Source organism: Leucoraja erinacea, chromosome 6, assembly GCF_028641065.1.
Source record: "Leucoraja erinacea ecotype New England chromosome 6, Leri_hhj_1, whole genome shotgun sequence".
Taxonomy (NCBI): domain Eukaryota; kingdom Metazoa; phylum Chordata; class Chondrichthyes; order Rajiformes; family Rajidae; genus Leucoraja; species Leucoraja erinaceus.
Window position 1 is genome coordinate 83775822 of NC_073382.1, and position 11966 is coordinate 83787787.

The following is an 11966-nucleotide window of genomic DNA, read 5'->3' on the forward strand; positions in this document are numbered from 1 at the left end:
CGCCAGTGTTTTTCCTGCCGATATGGGGTTTAAATTCACCGCAACCGCAACATTCCAAACGATCGCGTTCCACAAAATCTCACTGGCACGATGATTTAAACGGCCATTAATTTACGGGAATTAAACATTAAATTCCTTCCATTTGGCCTATAAATTCTTGACAATAAGATTTAAAAATCATGTTATAATGTGAATTCTTGTGTGAATGTTATTTGGACACTTAGGCTATTTTAAAATGTTAACCTTTTCTTAAGAAATTGATAGATGTTTAAATCTAGTAATTGAATTTTGTAATTAGCTACAATTAGGTAACTAACTAATTTTACTTCGGAGTCACGTGAGTGATTCCGTGAAGATCCCAGCCCAGTGCGCATGTGCGGCATAATCGCGCAGCTGTGCAACGCGGCCAGCGGGAGTCGGCAGCTCCCGCATCCAAGGACGTGAGGTAAGTACTTACCTTAATCGGGCCTTGTGGTTTTTTGCTCCAGGGGGAGCAAAGCAGCAGAGGAAGCGGCCCCCGTTCGACTCCAGCGAAGGAGCCGACAGTGGAGGGGGATAGGCGCAAACGGGACCGCACACGCTGCGGACCGCTGCAGGGAGCTGCGCTGATGCCGGTCCGCTGAACAGCTGTTTGGTAACAGCAGCGGACCGGCGGGAAATTTAAAAACCCGACCGGCAGCCCTGCAGACTCCTGACAAGGAGAATCGCCGCCCGGGAACCGCTACAATGCCGCCTGAAAAACGGCAGGCAGCCTCTACATACAGGTAAGACAAAAATCTTACCAATTTAACAGGTTCTACAGGAGCCAACTTCCTCCAAAACTGGAACAGGCTGGAGACAGCAAAAATAAGTATGTCTGTCTCCCCAAGCCAGAGGAGGTCATGGAGTTCAAAACCTCCAGGGAAAAAGGGGCACTGGCTGAATGCCAAGGGAGCTGACACTCCTACCCCAGTGCTATTGCACTAGCCATCTCCCTTGACGAGGGATTGATGCAACAGCGGAGTTTGAGCTATGCCTCCTCCAATTTATAGCACACCCTTTTGCTCCCTCTTTTGAGGCTAGCTAAGGAGGCCAGGGCTGGGCTGGCTTAAACGCTGGGCAGGCGGACGAGAACAGCAGTATGCCAGGGGAGCAGGATCAGGAAGAGCTACTGGGTGTCGTGGGCCACTACATGGCTCCTCCACGCGACCATCTTCCCAACAAAGCCCTGCAGGAGCAGGCCTTTCTAGAGGCAAATCCGCAGGCAGCTGGGTCAGCAGACTCGCAGACAAGAGCTAAAAGCAGCGAATTCTGAAGCTCCTAACAGAGGGTCAAGATGTTACCGCCTTTGCTCGTTTTCCACGGATCATACTCACCTGGCAGGCGAGACGCCATGATCACCAAGGTGGTTCTCCCAGGATGAGACTATTCCGTTGCACTACCAGGGTGCTGACGCCTAAGATGTTCCCAAATTTGGTATACTAGACTGAACAATGGTGCATATAAAACCTGCCCGCAACCCCAAATATACGGGGCTATGCAAACCGCTGCTGCGGGAAGAGAGGCAGCTAAACCTGTGCGCCTCATAAGGGCAGGCCATGGAACGAGCAGGACATCGCATCCAACACCCAGCTGGCAGCACCCCTCGGCATCCACCAGCAATATCAAACAAGGACTGGTGAAAGCCTGGCGACCGCTTCACATTACCCCCAAAGTTCTTTTTAGACAGGGGCCCAGAGCGGAGCCGTGGGAAAATGCGCCGCCCCACCGACAGCACCAGCATACCAGGCCTGCATGAAAAAACAATAAACATGGAGGTAGGTAGTCTGGTTCATAGAAACATAGAAATTAGGTGCAGGAGTAGGCCATTCGGCCCTTCGAGCCTGCACCGCCATTTAATATGATCATGGCTGATCATCCAACTCAGTATCCCGTACCTGCCTTCTCTCCATACCCTCTGATCCCCTTGGCCACAAGGGCCACATCTAACTCCCTCTTAAACATAGCCAATGAACTGGCCTCAACTACCCTCTGTGGCAGAGAGTTCCAGAGATTCACCACTCTCTGTGTGAAAAAAGTTCTCCTCATCTCGGTTTTAAAGGATTTCCCCCTTATCCTTAAGCTGTGACCCTTGTCCTGGACTTCCCCAACATCGGAAACAATCTTCCTGCATCTAGCCTGCCCAACCCCTTAAGAATTTTGTAAGTTTCTATAAGATCCCCTCTCAATCTCCTAAACTCTAGAGAGTATAAACCAAGTCTATCCAGTCTTTCTTCATAAGACAGTCCTGACATCCCAGGAATCAGTCTGGTGAACCTTCTCTGCACTCCCTCTATGGCAATAATGTCCTTCCTCAGATTTGGAGACCAAAACTGCACGCAATACTCCAGGTGTGGTCTCACCAAGACCCTATACAACTGCAGTAGAACCTCCCTGCTCCTATACTCAAATCCTCTTGCTATGAAAGCCAACATGCCATTCGCTTTCTTTACTGCCTGCTGCACCTGCATGCCTACCTTCAATGACTGGTGTACCATGACACCCAGGTCTCGCTGCATCTTCCCCTTTCCCAATCGGCCACCGTTTAGATAATAATCTGCTTTCCCGTTTTTGCCACCAAAATGGATAACCTCACATTTATCCACATTAAACTGCATCTGCCAAACATTTGCCCACTCACCCAGCCTATCCAAGTCACCTTGCAGTCTCCTAGCATCCTCCTCACACCTAACACTGCCCCCCAGTTCCTCCCAGTTTACACTAAATAAGGGTGTTCTACTAACTGGGGGGGGGGGGGGGGGGGGGGGGGGGGGGGGGCATTTACACTTGTTGATAAAGCATGGGATGCTGTCACAAATAAGCAAAATATACTCAACAGTATTAGTGGATAAAAACGAATTCAAATTGGGCATATTACCGCCAGTTCAGCAATGCGCCCAAAGGGCATTTTCTCCCTCTAAGAAAGAGAAGTGAGAAGGTCAAGCTGAACTAGAAGGCTCATTACTAAACGGATCATGGGAGTAAACATGAACCATTGGAATTTGTATCGAATATATTCACCAAAACTACAAAAGATGGTGAATGTAGCATCATCATTGATCTAATATCACTAAATAATCTGTTGAGTATATACACTTTAAGATGGAGACGGGTTTTCTCACTGCCAGACATCTGATCTCCAAAGGATACCTATGGGGAGCATTGATATGGAAGATGCTAACTATCTTATACCCATACACTAGGATCATTATAGATACCTAAAAAATTTTACCTGGATAATGGATATCCCGGTTATGGGAGCATAGAGCATTCCCTATGGTCTAACCTCAGGCCTAAACATTATAAATATTACAAAAATGGCCATGAAAATATTAAGAAACAAGCATAATCATGGCATATATTGGATGATATCCTCATATTAGGGGAAACAAAGGAATTAGCTGTGGCAGCAGTTCTAGCTACGAAACAGCTCCCTAAAGCTCTGAGGTTTATCCCACGCCCAGATAAACCAGAATTGAAGCGTTAACTACCATGGATTATCTGGGCTTCAATAATAATTCCGTCCATATGACTGTTACTTTGCCAAGGTACTTGGGTCACTATAATCAAATCATGAATGTACCCACTGAAGCTATATCACAATTAAGGTGGTGGGCAGACATATATTTGGCATAGTTTTCAGCCCTATTATCATCACCAATCCCAACTTGGTTATTAAAAACCGATGCCAGTACTTTAGGCTGGGGAGCAACTAAACTCCATATCCAGCACAGGTAACAGATGGACCAATTCACAAACATCGTTACTACACATACCGGGCATCAACTACTTGGGATTGGTGATCGCCTATTGGGCTAAAAAGCATATGCATTTCAAATGCAGCACGTACATATGTGGTTACGGATTGATAATACTATGGTGGTGGCTTATATCAACCATATGGGGAGCATAATATCATTATTGTGCAACAAATTGGTCAAACAAATCTGGCAATGGTGTGTCAAAAGACATTTTAACTATCAGCTGCCTATGTCCTAGGAAGCTAGAACACAGTGGGAGACACCATGTCACGGGGTAAAATTTATGATAACATTGAATAGATGTCAAACCCAAGATATCTGCTAAAGGTATTAAGCAGTTTGAAAGCCAGATATCAATTTGGTTGCACAAGACGGAATCACCAGTAACCTATGTATGTGACTTAGGAACCAGATTAGAGGCAGCAGCGATAGATGCCTACACGCTGGAAGGGGGAATTTCTGCTTTGCCTTCCTCCCTTCTGCCTCATCAGACGGGCACTTCGCAATACAGATGGGATCTGTCTCCGAGATATTGAACGTGCCCGACCGGCCTACACAGCCATGGTTCCCAGTTCATCACGACACGGTGGGCGAGTCACCTATGGATTTCCCTAGTGGACCATGGTTGCTGACTCAACCCAGTATCAGGCACAAGCCACCCATGCCAGAAAAACATCAAACTCCTGGATGCAGGTTTTGAATAGACCTTACCAGGGACTGGGATTATCCAAAGGAACCATTACCACCATGTCGGCATCCCTGCGAACAGTCACCAAAAGCTAACATGGGTAAAATACTGCCACGACGCAGGGACAACAAACTATTCAACCACTGACGTATTGGAGTTCCTGGAACATCTACACCATGACTAAAAGGTGAGTTACAGTGCCGTAAATACAGCATGGAGCGCCTTATCTGCTTATCTAAAACAGCATGACAGCAGAGCGATGGGATATTGGTGTGATATTGACATATCTCAGAGAATGGCACCAGCCAGATCCCTCAGCTTGCTCAATCTATGTTAAAAACGCTCATGCTTATGGCTCTCGTACACGCTCACAGAGTCCAGTCACTCCATAAAACTAGACTGGATAACATGGTGATTACCCCAGACGCATCACGTTCATATTCTAGGTCTGGTAAAAATCTAACTCGCAGGTATAGGGGACTAGGCGAGATTATGAGTTCGGCACGGACTAGTAGGGTCGAGATCGCCTGTGTTTTCCGTGCTGTAATCGTTATATGGCTATATAGACCAGGAACGCCCTATTCACTGGTGGGATTCCGGGCCTACCCACCAGAGTCCAGGTTGAGTGTGGTGACCCATCTACTACAATATATAGACACAACCCACAATCTTAGAGGGAGAGGAAAGCCTATGGGTCAACCACAGAAACCCCAAGACGGGGTACGAGCCAAACCACTCCAAGGTGGCTCAAACAGGTACTGAAAGCTGCCGGAATAGATAATAATACATTTTAATCCCATTCCACTAGGGCAGCATTGATATCAGCGGCTGAACGAATGGACATCCCGGTTGACCACATTCTCAATACGGCAGAATGATCAAGGGAACGACGTTCAGAACATTTTTTATTATAAACCGTTGATAAACCTGATTTAATTGCAGAAAGAATATTACAAACTGCAATATTAATTTAAGCTCAGGGGAGCTCTTTATGTTGTTATTGTTAAACAAATACCTTTCTGTTTCTTGTGAAAGCAGATCCACTGGTTGATTACGATAACACTTCCTCCCTCAAAAACTTCGGCAGTGAGTGAAATAAAAACTGTTACACGGTTTGAAATCACAGACCTTTGAAGTCTTCACGGAATCACTCACGTGACTCCGAAGTAAAATAGTAAGATTAAACGAGTACTTACCAGTATGAAGTTTGATCTGTATTTTATGAGGAGTTACGGTGAGGTATTACGTGCCCTCCGCTCCCACCCTCAATATATAGATCAAACTAATAAACTGATGTCTCATGATCTTTACTATCTTACTTCAAATATTGTGTCTATCCTGTGATTTCACACCGCTGCTTCGAAGTATGCCGCACATGCGCACTGGGCTGGGATCTTCACGTAATACCTCACCGTAACTCCTCATAAAATACAGATCAAACTTCATACTGGTAAGTACTCGTTTAATCTTACTATTATATGTTTTAATTTCAGGTCATCCAAGTAAGATTGCTTCATATTTGTTTCAGAATGCTTCAATCTACAATAACTGTCCTTGATCACAGCTTTTGAGTTAAGCCAATGGAAAAGTAATAGAGAACAAGGTTCTAATTTCCGAGTATGAAAATGGCCATAACTTTTTTTATACTGAAGATATGAAAGTTAATTAAGTGTCAAATTAAACTTCTTGTTATGCTTTATCTGATGGGATAAATTACAGACTTGATATTTTAAATCTCAAAATTTTGTAACATTGCTACATTCCTTCTCTCCAGAGATGCTGCCTGTCCCGCTGAGTTACTCCAGCTTTCTGTGTCTATCTTCAGCCCAAACTTATCTGTGCCGACCAAGATGCCCTATCTAGGCTGGTCCCATCTGCTCGCATTTGGCCCATATCCCTCTAAACGTTTCCTGTCCACCTGCCTGTCCAAATGTCACTTCATTGATGTTATAGTACCTGCCTCTACTATCTATGCTGGCAGCTCGTTCCATATATCCACCACCCTCTCTGCGAAAAAGGTGCCCCTCACATTCTTTCCCGTCACCCTCAACCTATATCCTCTGGTTCTCTATTCACCTAATCTAGGAAAAGGACTGTGCATTCACCCTATCTATTCCTATCATGATTTTATACACCTCTATAAGATCACCCCTCAGCTACTTGCACTCCAAGGAATAACGTCCTAACCTGCCCAACGTCTCCCTATAGCTCAGGCCCACAAGGCCTGGCAGCATCCTCGTAAATCTTCTCTGCACTATCTCCAGCTTAATGGCACCCTTCCGGTGGCAGGGTGACCATAACTGAACACGATACTCCCAGTGTGGAATATGGACATTCGGCAGTCGTGGCCTCTTGACCCAATTCAGAAATTCTTGGTTCAAACTTTATGTTTGGCTTGGCCATGTAATGTGGGTTTTTGCAATGTTGGAAATACTCTCAAAGATGAGACTTTAATCAATTCCTAGCTGTCTGCTGTGATTGAAGCAACGATTTCATGACTCTTTCCAACAGATCAAGGGCAGCACAGTGCCACAGCGGTAGAAATGCTACCTTGCAGCGCCAGAGGCCCGGGTTCGATCCTGACTATGGGTGCTGTCTGTATGCAGTTTGTGTGTTCTCCCTATGACCTGCGTGGATTTTCTCTGGGAGCTCCGGTTTCCTCCTACACTCCAAAGATGTGCAGGTTTGCAGGTTAATCGGCTTTGGTAAAATTGTAAATTGTCCCTAGTGTGCAGGATAGTGCTAGTGTGCGGGGATCGCTGGTCGGCGTGGATTAGGTGGGCTGAAGGGCCTGTTTCCGCACTGTATCTCTAAACTAAACCAAAGGGATGCAGATCACAAGTCATAGTTTTTTCTTCAGCCTACAACGCTAATGAATGTTTTCTACCGCTTTTCTGTGTAACCAATGTTTTTACAGTATGTTTTCAACATTGCCAATTATTGCCTTGGGTTTCCAGACAAAACAAAGATAATTGGAACTTGCTACATGAAAAACAAATTATAGCATATAGTATACAGAAAACAAATCATAGTAATGAAAATGCTGGAAACACTCAGCAGGTCAGGCAGCATCTGTAGAAGGAGAACCAGAATGGAGGTTCATGGTCGAAGAGCCTTCGAAGGCTTTGAATGCACTAACTGTTTCTCCTTCCACAGATACTGCCGGACATGCTAAATGTTCCGATCATTTTCTGTTCAAATTCAGACTTCCCGCACCCAGTTTTGCCGACTTCATTTGTTCCACTGCAACACACAGATAATAACAGGAAATTATTGGGATAGTCAACTGGTGGTAAACCTGGAGCAATTATCTGTCAAATGGTACTTGCCACACAAGAAAAGGCATAAAGCAAGAAATATACTCAATATTATATTAAATATTCCATTAGCAAAGCACTGGGGGTGACCTTTGAATCTAAAATATCTGGTGTTACAGCATAGTGCACTTCACCGATGCTCTTTTAGTTAGCTCCTAATCTAGTGTTGACTTTGAGAACAGAACACGCATTGTGGATGAAAGGAAAAGATTTTAAAGAGGGATCTTCATCAAACATTCTAAGATGCATTGATAGATAGATAGGGTAGTTCATGTTCAAAATATACTCACATCACCTTTACCTTTGAAAGCTGAATTTCTTTCATCACATATTTATAGTTTTCATGCCGAGTTTGCACCAAAAGAGCTCGACCAAAGGAACCTTCCCCAATCACCTTTAGTACCCTGTACTCATCCATCGTAAAACACCGGTCTGGAAAATAAACGCATTGTGTTAGTCGGAAACCAGTTTACACTATGACCAAACCTTTATAGTCACAAACTGTACAGCACTGAAACAGGCCCTTTGGCCCACCTTGTCCATGCTAACCAAGTTGGCAGACTGGGCTAGTCCCTTTTACCTGCATTTGGACATGGCCCTCTAAACCAAGGGTTCCCAACCTGGGATACATTTTGCTTACACAGGGGGTAAATTTGTTGATTCTGAATTTGTACATATTTTTTCTCATTGACTGACTGTGTTTGGTTCTGGTATACCAGTATCTGTTGTTCATAAATAAGTGAAATAATATTGTTATGTGCTATTAAAGTTGCCGGGGGTAAACGGGACGAAAAAGGTTGGGAACCCCTGTTCTAAACCTTTCCTATCCATATGTCTGTCCAAATCCTTTATAACTATAACATTCTGATCTTTTATGTGGATGTGTGTGTGTGTGTGTGTGCGTGTGTGTGTGTGCGTGCGCGCGTGTGTGTGTGTGTGTGTGTGTGTGTGTGTGTGTGTAAAAAATTTACATATTCGGGTAGAGATTTATCCCCTGGAGTCTGAAATCACCTTATCTGAAAATTGTGTGCATTATTTCTCGAGTTATTAATCAAAATGTTCAAGAATCTGAAATAACTTTGAAAATAAAACCGAGCGGCTTTGGCTGATGACGTCACAATGGCTCTGCGTCTGCGAGTGACGTCCCCTCCACGAGCTGCCCCTGGCCGCGAGATGCCCGCCCCACTACCCTCCTCCTCTCCCCCCCCCTCTCTCTTCCCCCCCCTCTCTTCCCCTCCCCCCTCTTTCCCCCCTCCCCCCATTCTCCCCCTCCTCTCTCTCCCACTCCCCCCCCTCTCCCTCCCCCCCCCCTCACTGCCCCCTCTCCCATCCTCTCCCCCTCCTCTCTCTCATCCTCTCCCTCCCCCCCCTCACTGCCCCCCTCTCCCCATCCCTCCTCCCCCTCTTAGTGTGTATGGGTGGTTAGTGTGTGTGTGTGTGTAAGGGGGGGGGGGTAGTGTGTGTGTGTGACCCAACAGGTCCCCCTTGGTCTAGTATATTTTAAAAGTCATTCCATTGCCTATATACATTATGTGTGAAAATAATGATTAATCATCTGTCATAGATCTAACTAAGTTTTTCGTCTCTAGCTTTTAATAAAACATTTATAACGGCAAGCATTGCAGGCAAGGATTAGGTTTGGACATGGTACTCTATTGATTTAACAGGCAGTTTGAAATCAATGTGGAGCAGTGTTAACATCTCCTGTGACCGCAGGGGAAAGTGCCTGGGAGGGGGTGGTTTGGGTAGGAAGGGATGAGTGAACCAAGGAGTTGTGGAGGGAGACTGGAAGGGGGGTCACGTTGAAGGTGGCAGAAATGTTAGAGAATAATGTGTTGGATGTAGGGGCTGGTGGGATGAAAGGTGAGGACCAGGGGAACTCTAACCTTGGTCCAACTGGGGGGAAGTGGGTGTGCGAGAACAGAACTATGGGACACGGGTGAGGGATTAACCCAGTCACAGTACATCTCCTGCAGACTGAAATTAATGCTTTGTTCAAGTAACAATGAGTACTGACCAACCATGTAGATGTCATTAATGCTCTCTCTGCCTTTACCGGATCTGGTGATGCAAGGGATTTATGTTGGATTATGGCTCTTGCATGTCTGTGGATTTTATACCGGTACATAACTAGCTGTTCGGTGACACAAAGGGGTAACCATTGATCTACCCCACTACTGGTGAAAACGCAGAACTGTCAATTTAAATGTCCTCTCGTATTTGATTTTATCCACGCTGGAAAAGGGTTCTGGACTATCCTAACTGTCTATGCATCTTAAAATTGTATATACTTCTATCTGATCTCCCTGCAACCTCCTGCATTCCAGACAAAACACTGAATGGACTGTTTCTGTGGAGTATAAGTGCTGGGGTTGTATCGCTGAAGTCACCAAGCTACTGGGGTTGAGTCAGTAGTATTTACTTGTCACGTTTATAACGAAAGCAGGACAATGCATTTCATACTTGCTGCAGCCTAACAGGCCCATTCATGCATCAGCGCGCAAAATGAAGATATAATAATCAATAATACAGTAAATCACTAACTTCACACTCGGCCAGCAGCCCACAACGTGCAGACGCCAAGTGGATAGTGCAGCAGGACACTGCCCGCAGCTGCCGGGGGCGGTGCAGTGGCGACAAAAGAGCCGCCCAATGCTGCCCGCTGTGCAGCTCAGTGCAGGGGGGAGCCTGCGCTCACTTGACCCGAGCCGGGAGCAAAGATCGTACAGCTGTATCGTTGATCAATCTTTGGCCGAGAGTCCGTGGGGCAGGGATCCGGCAGCCCTGGGGGCGGACCCGGAACTGCCGCCCATTGGCTGGGAGCGCTGGTTGGGTGGAGATGATGGTTGGGTTGGGGATGGAGGTTGAGGTGAAGGTGTAGGTTGAGGTTGGGGTGGAGGTTGAGGTTGGGGTGGAGGTTGGGGTGGAGGTTGAGGTGAAGGTTGAGGTTGGGGTGGAGGATGGGGTGGAGGTTGAGGTTGGGGTGGAGGTTGAGGTGGAGGTTGAGGTTGGGGTTGAGGTGAAGGTTGAGGTTGGGGTGGAGGTTGAGGTTGGGGTGGAGGTTGAGGATGGAGGTTGAGGTTGGGGTGGAGGTTGAGGGTGGAGGTTAGAAACATAGAAATTAGGTGCAGGAGTAGGCCATTCGGCCCTTCGAGCCTGCACCGCCATTCAATATGACCATGGCTGATCATCCAACTCAGTATCCCGTACCTGCCTTCTCTCCATACCCCCTGATCCCCTTAGCCAGAAGGGCCACATCTAACTCCCTCTTAAATATAGCCAATGAACTGGCCTCGACTACCCTCTGTGGCAGAGAGTTCCAGAGATTCACCACTCTTGAGGTTGAGGGTGGAGGTTGAGGTTGGGGTGTAGGTTGAGGGTGGAGGTTGAGGATGGAGATTGGATGGAGTTGAGGCGGCGGTAGGCTCTGGCCAGCAGTGGCCTCTGCAGCCTGTCCGCGTTTTTATTATTTTTTTGTCTGTGTTTTTATGTAGTTTTTGTTATTTTAGGTTGGGGTGTGTGTGTGGGGGGGCGGGGGTGGGGTGGGGAAACTTTTTGAATCTCTCCCTGCACTGGAGACCCGACCTTTTCTCGTCGGGTCTCAGGTGTCATTGAGGCCGCAACGAGGAGCGGCCTCCAACAGGAAGAAGCCGGGGACTCAGGTGTCGACTCACCGTTGCCGTCGCGGAGCTGGCCGAGTCCGGAGCGGGTGGAGCGGTGGAGGAGCGCTGCTGCTGCTGCTGCTGCTGCTGTTGCTACCGGAGAGTCGGAGGCTGCTGCTGCGGGTCTGTGGACGACGGCGCCGGGAGCCCGCGGCTCCCTGGAGGGAGACCGCTTCTCAGGGCTCCTGCAACGGCGACTTCTCCCGCCCGAGTTGCGGGGTCGAAGAGCTCCTGGAGCGGGGCCTACATCACTGCCCCGCGCGGCTGGAATGGCCGCGGACTTTGCGAGCGCACACCGGGGGCTCTAACACCAAGACCCGGTGTGCGACCTCGCACCACCCGGCGTGGCTTCAATAGCCGCGGGACAATCGCCATCGCCAGCCGGGGGCTATGACTTTGACTCTGACATCCGGGGGGGGGGGCAGGGAAGAGTGCAGTGGAGAGATAAGTTTATTTGGCCTTCCATCACAGCTATGTGATGGATGTTTATGTTAAATGTAATTATGTTGTGTCTGGGGTC

The 11966-nt window shown here is 47.2% G+C and overlaps 1 protein-coding gene across 3 annotated transcripts in view; it reads right to left on the reverse strand.

Annotated features, from left to right (window-relative positions):
* The window catches only part of nek3 (NIMA related kinase 3), a 30522-nt gene extending 20096 nt beyond the window's left edge, over positions 1-10426 (reverse strand). For 2 of the 3 annotated variants that reach the window (XM_055637474.1, XM_055637473.1), the window contains exons 1-2: positions 10329-10426; positions 8086-8216 (exon numbers count right to left, since the gene is read on the reverse strand). In XM_055637474.1, the coding sequence (XP_055493449.1) occupies positions 8086-8202 (117 nt within the window). In that variant the 5' untranslated portion in view covers positions 8203-8216; positions 10329-10426. Of the gene's footprint in view, positions 1-8074; positions 8217-10328 lie in introns of those variants that run through there. The other variant, XM_055637475.1, reaches the window with a different exon arrangement.
* Between the last annotated feature and the right edge of the window lie 1540 nt (positions 10427-11966).